The sequence below is a fragment of the Plectropomus leopardus genome, chromosome 7, assembly GCF_026936395.1.
Source record: "Plectropomus leopardus strain MGB_pleo_1.0 chromosome 7, ASM2693639v1, whole genome shotgun sequence".
Classification (NCBI taxonomy): Eukaryota; Metazoa; Chordata; class Actinopteri; order Perciformes; family Serranidae; genus Plectropomus; species Plectropomus leopardus.
This window is the reverse complement of record NC_142182.1, coordinates 21,536,591-21,549,207: the sequence shown is the minus strand read 5'-3', so window position 1 is coordinate 21,549,207 and position 12,617 is coordinate 21,536,591. Positions and strand designations below refer to the sequence as shown.

The 12,617-nt window shown below is 39.2% G+C and overlaps 1 protein-coding gene across 1 annotated transcript; it reads right to left on the bottom strand.

Moving 5' to 3' along the window:
• Position 1: 1 nt before the first annotated feature.
• LOC148189181 (uncharacterized) lies at positions 2-7,495 on the bottom strand. Its single transcript, XM_088080195.1, has 7 exons — positions 7,271-7,495; positions 6,101-6,301; positions 5,155-5,342; positions 3,428-3,641; positions 2,432-2,530; positions 2,264-2,331; positions 2-1,608 (listed from the first exon to the last, which is right to left on the bottom strand). The coding sequence occupies exons 1-7, from the start codon at positions 7,358-7,360 to the stop codon at positions 1,449-1,451; spliced, it is 1,020 nt and encodes a 339-aa protein (XP_087936321.1). The 5' UTR covers positions 7,361-7,495; the 3' UTR covers positions 2-1,448.
• Between the last annotated feature and the right edge of the window lie 5,122 nt (positions 7,496-12,617).

Genomic DNA, 12,617 nt, shown 5'->3' with positions numbered 1-12,617 from the left:
ACTCAACTTGCTTTGCTTAGGGCCACTTTGACAGGAGGCAAGGGGCCAGCCGCCCCATACATGTTTCTAGGATTTTAGGACGATGGGATCTTTCTACGAATTTTGGATGTTCCTATGATTTTTAGGCATTTTTAAGATTTTAGGACATTTCAAAGATTTTTTACTTGTTTCTAGCATTTTAGAGCGTTTCTAGAATTTTGGGATGTTTCTGTGATTTCAGGACATCAGGGGCTTTAGGAGGACCTCTGTTTGGGGGTCCGGGGACCCTCCACAGGCCATTTTTCTAATAAACAAGCTGCATTTTTATGCTGTTTTATGCACTTTGGCACCTCAGGTATACTAAAAGTACAAAGACAATTCCCAGTGTGAATTATTTTATTTTGATTTAGAAACTGGGTGGTGGGGGGGAACATGGCACCCTACTTGTGGCAAGGTTTGGCCCACGGGCTGTAAGTTGAGTATCACTGCCATCACTCTGGTGTATAGGTTATCAAAGTTCTTTAGAAATCATTGTTTCTTCATTTTTAATGCTTGTATCTAATATAGCTTCTCTTCTCAGCCACACTCTAGTAAGTGAAAACCAAGGCATGATTCTGGACTATACATTTAACCAATGTTATACAAAATGCTTTAAAAGAAGAGCATGCCTTTGGCTTATGAGTACTTGAATCAAAACCCTGAAAGTAACTTAAAGTACTTGAATTTGCAATTCAGTGAGTCTGTAAATCTAGCCAGTTGCCCATCTAAATATAAATACGTAGTGTACCTGTCAATTTTAAAGGACTTAGGAGGATATATCGGCAGAAATGGAACATAATATAATGTTTTTATGGTGTTTAATCACATAAAACTAAAAATCATCGAGTTATCGTCCATCATCTTGGAATGAGCTGTTTATGTCTACATCGTGGAGGTATTATTGGATCTGGATACCGGACCCTAAGATGGTACGTATTCAGGCCAATGACAATTGCTCACCTGATGCATACCCTAAAAAATTTTGTTAATTTTGGGTTTACTACCAGGGTGTATGCTGCCCACTGAATAAATGCAGTAATGTTTATTCCTTTGCAGGATTCCCATGGTCATGGAAAACCTTGAAAAGTCACAGATCTTGTTTTCCAGAACTGAAGAAGTCATGGAATAAGTAAAAATCATTAAAAGCTTTTGAAAAGTAATGGAAACTGGTTGTGTGTAATGACATCATGTGTGACTGTGGAGGCCGGAGGAGTTGATTGGGGCTGTGTGCTGATGGACGGCAGGCTGGCGGGTGGAGACTGGACCAGGACCCTGAAGGTTTGAGTATCTTAAGTCAGCATTTTCCCGAACAACAGTCATTTGTTCCTCTTTAACTTTTACAAAACCATGAAAATTCCCCTCAGCCTGCTGTCACAACCAAGCAGGGCAAGTTTCACCTTTCTTTACTATGACAAAATGTTAACCGTCAGCTATTCCTGGTCTGTAGGAATCCAGAAGTATTCCACCACCTTCCTGCTTCTGCGCAGAGGAGCAGAGTCAGGACGCTCCCCTCCGAAGGCGGGCAGCTCATCGAAGTGACTTGGGCCCAGATCCCTCCCCATGTGTGGGGCAGAGACCCTGAACATTGTCCTGAGAAAAGTTATTAAAATTGAGTAAGTTATTCATCATTTAAAATGCAACAGATCTCGCTCAGGGGAGAAACCTTTAAATTGGCCTTTCACATTTTTCTGTCCTCCAGTGTTACTCCAAGTTTTTGGTATTTAATATTAAAAAAGAAAAAGGCAGCATCCAAAGAGCACCGGGTTTTCAGCTGTTAACTCAGCTTATTCTTCAAAGCAAGAACCTAAGAAATCAGAGCAGTTTTATCTGAAAACAATCATTTTACCCGAACTAGACAAAACAAATCGTTGAATTGATACATGACTTATCCCTGTCGAATGGAGACCCGATACTTTTTTATTTATTTTTTTTTTAATGAACAAGCTCTATTTTTATGCTGTTTTGTGCATTCTGGTACCTTTTGCACATGAAAAGTACCAAAACAATTCCCAGTTTGAATTTTAATTGTGGATTAGAAAATGATTTGGGGGGGGATGATTTGGGCTGTGGGCTTAAAACTGAGTATCACTGTATGAGACCCTTAAACCCTTTGGATAACAGTGCCAAAAGTATAATCTAACCACAACATTATGTTTTGTTCCTGAGGGTTGACAGTTTGGAGATGAAAGATTTCCACCTGAGAGAAATAAGCAGTTTTAGAGCCCCCTGGTGGCCTCAGCGTTACCTGGATGAACTCCTCTCAGGCTCTTCAGGACTGGACTCTGGGTTGGAGATGTACACAGGGTCTCCCTCCTGAACCAAATCACATAACACCACTACCGGTGAGTTATTTTGTTTTGCTTTTAATACATTATTCATGAACATTATGGACACAGCTGTTGTGTCATCTCACCGTAAAGTTTCTTGGGGTGCCATCTTGATTTTTGAGAATTTTAACTCTCTGATCACTTTCTGTCATGCAGAGGAAATAACTCTTGATGTTGGCTTGACACTGTTAGAAAAAGCAAACACAAAAATGACAGCTGACTTAGAAGTAATTTTTAATAGTACAAAAAATTATGAAACTAAACGTCCATTTGCACAAACAACAATTACAGTTAACTTCTCCAAGGTTGTATTTCATTCACCTTTGTTTTTAATCACATAACACTAAAAATCCAAAATGTTTTACGCGATTAAACATGTTGAAGTCTTTACAAGCAGATGACGCCTCAGCTTCTGCAGTGTTCTGACATTTTTATCACAGTGCAACATGAAGCCTTTCGTTCATATTTTACAAGACTTGGGTGTGAATTGGACTACAATCTGAGTCACTTCCACATAGATAAGCACTTGGGCGACATCTTTCTTATCTCCCTCAACACGTGTGTAGGGCCCAGTGAAATAAATTTTATTTTTTCTATTTTTTTTTTTTTTTTACCCCGCAAATTCAGTGTTTTCCATTTAAATTTTTTTGTAGAATTCTGTATTCTACAGTTCATCCTGGGCCATTTCACTGCTTTTCAGCTACAGGTCAAATCACAGACTGTAGGTAAAGATGTGTGATAAACAAAAATTGCAGTCAAGGATACTTTCATTCTGATTTGTTCTGCTTTAGGTCCTTCTAAGCTCTGAACCTGTCAGCTAACTCCTGGTGCATTTTTTATTTTTTTATCTTTATTATTATTATTATTACTTATTTTTTTGCATTTGTTGTGAAGCACTTTTTAAACTGAGTTTTAAATTTCACATGCCGTGCTGTAATTTGGAGTACACCAGGGTTCTATCTTCGGTCCTGTTTCTTTTTCCTTATTCAGCACACAGTGATCTCCTGAAGTGTGTTCTCTTGAAGGATCAGTTGTAGTTAGCTTTGATGAACAAAAACTGGCTGTCGTGGATGCTTTCTTACCGCTTTGTTCTGCCTCAGAGTCTTCAGGTCCTCCTGAGCTCTGAACCTGTCGGCTATTTCTTGGTGTTTCTCCCTCCAGTTGAGACATTCGGCTGTTCTCTCCTGTCTCTCCTTCTCAGCCAGACGCTTCTCAGCCTCGGCTTCCTGCTGAGCCTGGCAGGCCTTTTTGCTCTCTTCCTCAGACGTCATCGCTCTGCACCTCAAATTAATCTCACTGTGAACAAATGACTCAAATAACATCCAAAAAAAACTTTGGGCTCAGCCATACTTAATTGCTTTCCATTTTCATCCTCCCTTTTTCCAATCTTTTGCTGTGTGTGTCACAACTACACTTGTTTCCCTGAAAAATAAAAATCAGACATTTACTTTCATGCAGATACAAAAACAAACAAAATGTCACCCAGTTATCAGAGAAACAAGCTATCAGATGGAAACTTAAACCTAATTGGTGAGCCTGTGCCGCCCAGTCATGGGTTTTTGGATACATTTATACTAACTAAGCACATCTGCATTAAGGACACACCCCCCCCCCATCTTTCCTTGAAGAATTGCCCAAGTTCACGAACACTCAATATAAAGAAATGTGATTTAATGGGGTTTTTACTTTTAAGGGAGTGTTTTAATTCCACCCTATATCTTGTGAAACTCGTCTCAGAATCAAACAGCCCTCTCTGACATTCATCTTTCTTAAAGATAATTAAAAAGATCTGTTTCTACTGTTTTCCTCCTCTGCCACCTCCCTTTAAGTCTGCTTTATCCTTCACTTCCCTTGTCTCCTCCGCATTCTTTTCAGCTCCTCCATCCTCCAGTCAAACCTTGTTTTCCCATATACAGTCTTCTTGTCCACTTTTTAGCCGTGCTGTCTGCTTTGATACCCCAGGTTTTGAGAAAAACGGTGTTTAGATTAGATGTGCAGCAGTTCATGTGATCTGATGTTCCTTTTTACAATTTATGCTCCCACCTTTGCTCTCAGCAGGAGAGAATATGTCCGTTCTGGTTACTGAAAAATGTGAGCTTAAATGGAGCTCATTTACTTGTAAAGTAAATGTATGATGCAGCACAGGACTGTCAAAAATGCTAGAGAAAACATAAAGAAACCAGGTGCATGCATGAATCTGGACCCTCCTCTCACTAAAATCTCATCATGTTAATGCAGTGTCTTCTTGTTGGGATTTTCCTTAGAGTTACATCGTATAGTGTGCTGATTTATTGCTTCCTATAGGTGGAATACTTTCCCAGCATAGTCTTTGTTGATAACGGGCAACAATCAGGTTTGACATTCAACCTTGCTGTTTAACTATTCCCATTTTTAAAGCTAGGTGACATTATGAACCTTTAATCATTCCCCTCTGGTCCAGTCAGTCTAACTTGATACCTGAGCAAATTAGTTTGATTTCTTTCAGAAGCATGGGGAAAAATGCAATGGCCTACTTGGCAAGCAATGTCCAACAAATGGTGACATAACCTAAAAATCTATATTTATAGGGTGCAAATTATTACAAAATTATATTTAAAAAAAAAAAAGATATGTTCAAAGTAAAGTAACAGCTAGCTACAGTAGCTGATCTTTTTTTCTGGCTTATTTTCTGGCAATTTTCTTGTTATTTTTTGCGATGTCTCCTGTTGCAGGCCTTTTTAATGCTGTGTTTTTTTATTTGCCTAGCACAGCTTTGAGGTCCCAAAATGTACTTTGGGTACACAGCCTGGTGCCCATGAAATATACTGACCTTTGTTTAATTTGGACATTTTCCTCTGTGGTCTGTCTCAGCTTGTATCGGAGGTCTTCTCTGTCTCCCTCCAGGCTCCTGTGCTCCTGCAGCAGAGCCTGTTTCTCCCCAGACACCTTGTCCAGCTTCAGCTTGGTTTCAAAGTAACTTTTTTCCGTTTGTGCCAATAAAAGCTGCAGATCAGTTTGCTACAGAAGGAGAAAATGCAAAATGAATGTCACAGGCCCTAATTAAGTCGATTTAGTCCGCTGATAATTTTATACCCTGTTCGTGCCCTGGCTGATTGAGATGATATCGATGCTGGTTACGGAGAGAAGGAACTCTGTGGGAAAAGTGTGCAAAAAATATTCCACATCCAATCTGGTTAAAAAGATTTCATCTGAGGTTCATTGCTCTGCTCATCAATACATAATCATGGAAATGATGATGATTTTTCATAATTTGTTTATTTGTATACATATTTGTGAAGTCTTTCCTCTCAGTCCATGAAAACTAATGTTCTTTTTTTTGACTGGCACTGAAAAGATAGACCACATCACCCATGTACTGCCACTCAGCTGGCCTCAAGTGTAACACAGAATTCCAAAATTGTACTGTTTATTTTTAAGGCAGGCAGTGGGTAGCCTTGTGACGTCTTTGAGGTCCTTTGTCCTAAAGCAGCTGGCAGTTCCACTTTTTTGACATTTTGTCATTAATTTGATAACTTTTGACTTTGACGCTTCTATTTAAGTTTTTTTGTGCGTATTTTAAATATAAATGTACTTTTGCAGAAACTACCTGCTGAAATCTAGGAAGACGTTTCAGTGTAACATAATGGAGCACCCAAGCAGTGTATAGATTACATGTTGTACTATAGTTACACTAATAGCTGTCTCTAATTATCTCTGTTCTGATGTTAAAGGTGACTGTGCTGATCAGCCGGCAATACCTGTGTCTGACTGTGTACCTCTTTTTTAAGCTGCTGCAGTTCTTCACTCAGGCGGCTCCTGTCGGCCTCTGCTGCCTCCTTGTCCCGCTGACACCCGAGGGCCCGAGCCTCGGCAAGGGCCCTGCTTTTCTCTGCCTCCCCTCTTGACTCCTCCGCCTCATCTGCAGCTCGTGAGCACAACGTTGCCCTCTGCTGGCTCTGATACACTCTCTGCTTCAGCTGATGGGGGTCAGAAAGAGAGGTCGGTGTATACCGTGGTGACTGGGTCAGGAAACTTTACACGCCTGCCTTTGTTTCTCGATGTAATATGACTCCAAACACAGTGAGCTACTCTGTGACGTGAATGGATATAGGTTAATGGTGCTACATGAAATTCCTTTATACATTTGTGTAAAATCACCACCATCATATGAGACTAAATATAATCGGAAAATGTATCAGATGCTGCCTTTTTCTTGCACTAAAGGGGGACTCCATCTATTATTACATCAAGTCAGTTTATGTAAGTCCATGTACCACTCAGAAAGCAGATTTGTGTGTTTTTTGTGGTTGTTTGGGGGCAATGACTTTATCACAGATTATTGTGTTAGCGGACATTGAAAATTGGCCGTTGGTTGCATTATGGGAAATGTAGGATCCAGGGCTTTCAGAACTTTACTCACACAAACTGAAAGTTAGGATATCGCAGCATCTTCTGCATCTTTATTAATTCAAATCAATACTGGTGGGGTTTTTCAAAGAGCTAGGCCTATAGCTTCTTTTTAATCAGTGCTCAGGAGAGAAAGTTCATTTTTTCAATCTGTCTGTTCAACTGTTTAAAACTAAGCAAACTGGCTTGATTTTTTTCAAGAAGATGTGCAAAAGTTCTACATCATGAGAAAATTACCTAGAATTTATCCCACCCCCAAAAAAAGAGGAAAGAGATTTTTTTTAAAAAAAGGGGAGTTGATAAATCTAAGTATAGTTTTCTGGACATGTCATCCTAATTTTCAAATTATTATCAACTTCTAATATTTTTTCCTCCCTTTCTCTTGATTTTAAAATTAATTTTTTGGCCATCTTTTTAAAAGAAATCAAACCAATTTGCTCAGGTTTCAAAGGTTTAAATGCACATGAAAGGCGTCTTAATTCAGCATAAGCAAACTGATGTTTCAGAGGGTTATTCTTATGTCCAGTGTTTGCATGTACCTCTTTGACTTGAGCCTGCAGTTCCTGGTTCAGGTTCCTGAGGTTCCTCATGGTCAGCTCGTTTTCTGTGCGCATCATGATCCGCTCCATGTGGATCTCATTTGATAAGTACTTGTTTTCTTTTCTCAGATCCTCACATTCCTGAGGAAAGTTCACATTGACACTGACTGATATAAGTCAGCAAGATATTCCTCACTCCAACTATCATTTTTTACAATTTTTTCCCCACTTATCAAAGCAAATAATACATTTTTTTTAACATCAATTCTCACCATCACTTATCATTTTGGGTTTAATATTATGGTTTGATGAACATTTAAACTTGTGACCTACCTGCTACCCTGGCAATTTTGAACGGTATTATCAACGGCGCTGCTGTCGCAAAGACAATGAGATCACTTTCCGGGTTCTTCAGAGCCAAATCCCACAGTTACATTGGTTGTTACACCATCCACCATTTCCGCTACTGGGGATAGTAACCGCAAAGAATTTACACTGATCCCCTTTGGTAACTGACAACGGCGTAGCACAGTATTCTGGGCCCTCTGTGCCCTTTGTTACGCACCTTTACAGATTTTTTTTCTTTTTTTTTACAAAGTCAGATTGCTTTCTTTGCCATCGCTTTTTATTCTCTTTTTAGGAACCTCGATTTTCCCTTTTTGTGAAATGACATGACAAGTCTACGTGTGTGATCCATAAGCAGCCACTCACTTGACTCTAGCTGTGTTTAGAGACAAATCTTAGTCTAGAGCCAGAAGAATTTTTATTCAGATATATTCAGAATATATCAGACCACCACCACAACATTGCACTAAGGACAGCTACCAATAGCTGCAGGAGAAAATAAAAGCGCTATCCTTTTCCTGTTTTGGCTCTACAATGGTTGACACACTTCCCTTGTGCCCTAAATCAAGTCTTCATTGTCTCCGGAGATCGTGCCCGGTGTCGGACAGAATTCAGAGTGAAAGTGAGGCTTATAGGGAACCAATATAAACACAGATGGGTAGCCCCACTGCCTCTTCTACACAGGATTAATACATAGGATTAATATAACTTTGATATTCCTGCAACATTCCTAAAGGTTGAGTTTAGTTGTAGTATTTGCACAGTATCCCACTAAAGTGATTGGAAATGCGATATTTTCTCCTGTAGGTCACTGGGAGTTTAAAAAGTTTAACAATTTCTGAGGATGGTTGTACAGTCTGAGGATCCAACACACCACTGCTCACCCTCTCTACCTCCTTACCTTCCTCTTTCTGACCAGCTCTCCCTGCAGATGGTTGATCTGAAGGAAGGAGCTGTTAGAGCTGATGGCGCTGACCGGTCTGACTGCCCGTACGGGCCTCCTGGTTGGCCTGGAGAGACCTTTGACCTCCTCGACTGTCCCGTTCCCGAAGCGGCTGCCTCTGTTGACGTTACTGCTGCTCATGGAGAAAGACTTGTACAGGCTGTCATCCAATGAGGACTTCCCAGCCGTTTGCAGGTCGGTGTGAGATTTGGCTTTGAGTGACATTTCAAAACCAGATTGGTGCAGCTTTTTTAAAATGTTACTTCACCGTATCTCAAATGAGCAGTCGGGCTCCCAGTGTGTGTTCAGAATGCGATGTGAATGAAGTTCTCTAGTTCATTGGGTGGATCCTATCACCAACCTGCCATCATTCATTATTCATAAGGTAACATGATAGGACGAACCTGCACGGGACAGAAGCAAGCCGCCTCTGAGTTTTGGTATGAGGGCCCTTTTTATCTTTTGTTCGGTGGAATGTAATCCGCATTTTCACGTGTTAAGTCACACTGGTCTGCACAGAAATTTCAGCAGCAGTGGCAATGTAAGAAAGTTCACAACCTCGGACTCCAGAGCCAATCTTCAGGCCTGAGTTGGACAGAGCAGCGGGGGCGAAGAGTGACGGGGCTCGTGGTGACCGGGACTCAAATGAAGTCAAAAACAGGATGTCTTTTATTGACTTCATGACAAAATTGCTATTTTGCTTTTTTTAATCACATGATAGATAAAGGCAATGTGTGAGGGGCATTTCTCCACCATTACTGCTATGAGATTTGAAAAGAACAGAAAACCAAAGGTGCCATAATGCAGTGTTTTTACTTTGACATGGAGGACCACTGTTCATATCATGTCTCCCATCAGCGTTGGTTTAACCTGGACTAAAGGTGAAGAAGTTTTTGTGCCTAAGCCTGACCAAACCTTAAACATAGTGATGGCAGATTAGAGAAGAATCACATGGATCAGATGATGCTGTCCTGTTGATAGGAACACCAGACTAGAAAATGTTCACATGGGTCATTTTTTAGTCATTTTTTTGTCAATTTCACATTTATTCAATAAGTGAATCACTCTGTCAATAACAGATCAATTGATAAAAATGCAGAAAAACACAAATAAAGAGAAAATGAACAAATATTAAATAATAAAAGATGAGTGAGAATTACAAGTGATAATATGATTAGATAATTTCCATTATTTGAATCATCAGCCAAACTCAGTGGTAAAAATACATTTTTACCACTGAGTTTACTACCTCAAAGTTTACCACCTCAAAGTGACAATATCAGGATTATGATGTGGAATTTCAACATAAAAAAACACTTCTCAGTAAATTACTGCATTTATTTTTATAATCACAGGAAAACAAAATATAAAAATAATTAAATATATGCAATAAATCAGTATAGCTAGAAAAATTAAACTCAAAGTATCACAAAAAGTCTATGAAAAATGTGTCTGTAAAATACATGTTAAAAAATCTAAGAAAAATCCAGGAAAAACAAGGCTAAATAGCATTTAAATTTTTTCAACTGAATAGCTTTATGGCATGAATGTTAATATGCATCAAGGCTTTCCTGAAGAGCGTTCCTTCATGATTACAGTGAATGACAAAATTAAAAGAACAGTGACCATAATAAACCCCATTAACTGAATATATATATTTATTTTAAGCCTAAGTAGCTTTAAGAGACATTTTGAAAAAGTACATTATTTGACAGTATTTAATTGGCTTTGGACCAGTGACCTCAGAAAAACTGTTTTAATTACAGTTTCCTCTTATCCCTAAAGAGGACGACTTTCTAAAATCAGGCTGTGTGAAGGAAACTGTCACACTTTTATCACTGAATTATGCTTTTCTCTCCCTGTGGATAAAATTGAGGCTTATATTCTTCATGGCCACAGAAGTGTGACCAATTAGCTTCTCCTCCAGCTCCTATCTGTGTTTCAGCGCTGTATCCCTTACAGCCCCACCACGCTGCAGCCCGAAGCAGAGAGGGAGCTTCATTATTCACACGATATGCACCGAGTCGTGAAAGTAGGACATGTGGAACTCCCTGCACTGCTGTACATTAAAACATCCACACTGTCAGCATGGGACTGTAAATACACTTAACCAACAGACCTCTATTACTCCCATGGTCAGGTTTCCTAAGACAGGCGTCCACAGATTAGATGAGCATGCAGGATTTTGATCCAGAGTTGCTGTAATAAGGTAAAAATATTAAGCACTGATTGAATAGAGAAAGATGTTTGATTTCAGTATCATTTTATCAATGATTTTCTGCCACAAAAGCTTCAAAAGTATATCTGAATAATGAAATTGCAAAATTTAACTTCTTATTAAAAGCTCATAAAAATGATGTCAGTACAAATCATATCTGTTGTCAGTATTCAACAAACAAGTTCTGACAATTTAGAGTGAGGATGGATTTGATTTGTTTTTGACAGTCTGTGCCTGTGTAGATATGAACGTCTCATCATGAGGGAAAAAATCATGAAAGTTCTTGTTTTGATGGGATTATTTAGTTTATTCGAAATTAAAGAAAGGAAACTTATTTTATTATATTTTATTTTTGCTGATATATCCCCCTAAAATCTTATACACTGAACCTTCAGAACTTAAAATTAAACTTAAAAACTAGATTTTTATACAAGCTGTATGAGAAGCAGCTTCTAAAGAACTTGAAATGGAGGAAACACATTTAGACCCTTTCAGTTCATATTAAGTTTTAGTGGTGCATTTTACCAGTTATTTGCCTGAATTAGATTAAATCATATTCTAACAAACCCAAACTTGGGGCACTCGGAGCTCTAAGGCAATCACCAACTTTCCCTGGGTGATAATCTCACCTGTCCTGTCTGGTCAGTGAACTGAAGGAGTCAAAACACATCTGATGTCACACTACGTAACTTTAGCTGACAGATTGTTTGCACACTTTGCTGTAATTTACATTCTCAGGTGTTGCTACAGCACAGATAGGAACAAATGAAGGAATAATTTATGTCTTCAATGACAAAAGAAAAGAAAAGAGGTTGATTTTTTTTTTTAATTTATTGGAAATAGCTGTAGTACAACCCATTCACCAGAATAAGTGTTGTGTTGTATGTTTCTGCAAACCACGGGTACGTTTGTTTTATATGTAGCGGAAACTTCACGTTTCTGTACATTTCACCATACTGTGGTTAACGTGTGGTTTATTTGGGTGCAGAAACCACATGGTTATGATTAGGAAAAGTTCAGCTTTGGCTTAAACGGCCCACTTTTGATGTCACTATCATGGCTGGAAATGCTGCCTATGTCTCACTTAAAGCAAACTGATTTGTTGTTTATTGGTCTTCAACAGTGGTCTGCAGCTTGACAACCATCTCACCAGGTGACACGCTGTCCACCATCTCCGCCGCCTCCCAAAGTCAGCTCAGAACTACCTCACACTAGAAACACTGACAAGGTACGTTTGAACATTACTTTTCCCGCAAGATTAGGCAGTCTTGCTATATGCTTTCTACTGACTACAGCATTATTTTGTTTTACAGTTTACATTACAATATATTTTTGCCCAAACCCAAGACAGGAGTCTGGATGTGAACCCAGTGTTCTGATGTCACAGTCCTGCACTTCCTAACTCCACCATCCCACGCAGCCACCTCCCAGTGAAGCCCACACGAGACATGACTGTGTGCTGCGTTATCTGACCAAAACCTCTGAACTTAATCCAGGCAGCGATTACATTTGCCACAAAATGTCGATAAGAAAGCGGTTAAGTGACATAAAAAAATGTAATTTTATAGAATGGTGGGTATGAAATGTATGAATGTAACATAGATGTAAAATGCCAGCAGTTTCTCCTGGTGACTGGGCTGTTTGGTAGCAGTACACTTACAGCATTAGGCTCTGTAGGACCCCTGGCAAATAAGAAGTAAAGGTGATGTCAACAAAAGGGCCACCTAAATAAAAATCAGTTTAATTATTATATTGAGAGTATTTTCACTGCTTTACCTCGCTGTAGACAGTGATATCTGATGGGAAAGCCATTAATGACATTAGTTCTCTGTCTATGATCT

Coding starts and splice junctions, on each gene's coding strand:
- LOC148189181 (XM_088080195.1), bottom strand. CDS start 7,360: ATGGAGCGGATCATGATGCGCACAGAAAACGAGCTGACCATGAGGAAC. Junction 6,302..7,270: donor TGCAGGCTCAAGTCAAAGAG/GTACATGCAAAC, acceptor GACCCCCATCAG/CTGAAGCAGAGAGTGTATCA. Junction 3,642..5,154: donor AATGTCCAAATTAAACAAAG/GTCAGTATATTT, acceptor ATTTGTTCACAG/TGAGATTAATTTGAGGTGCA.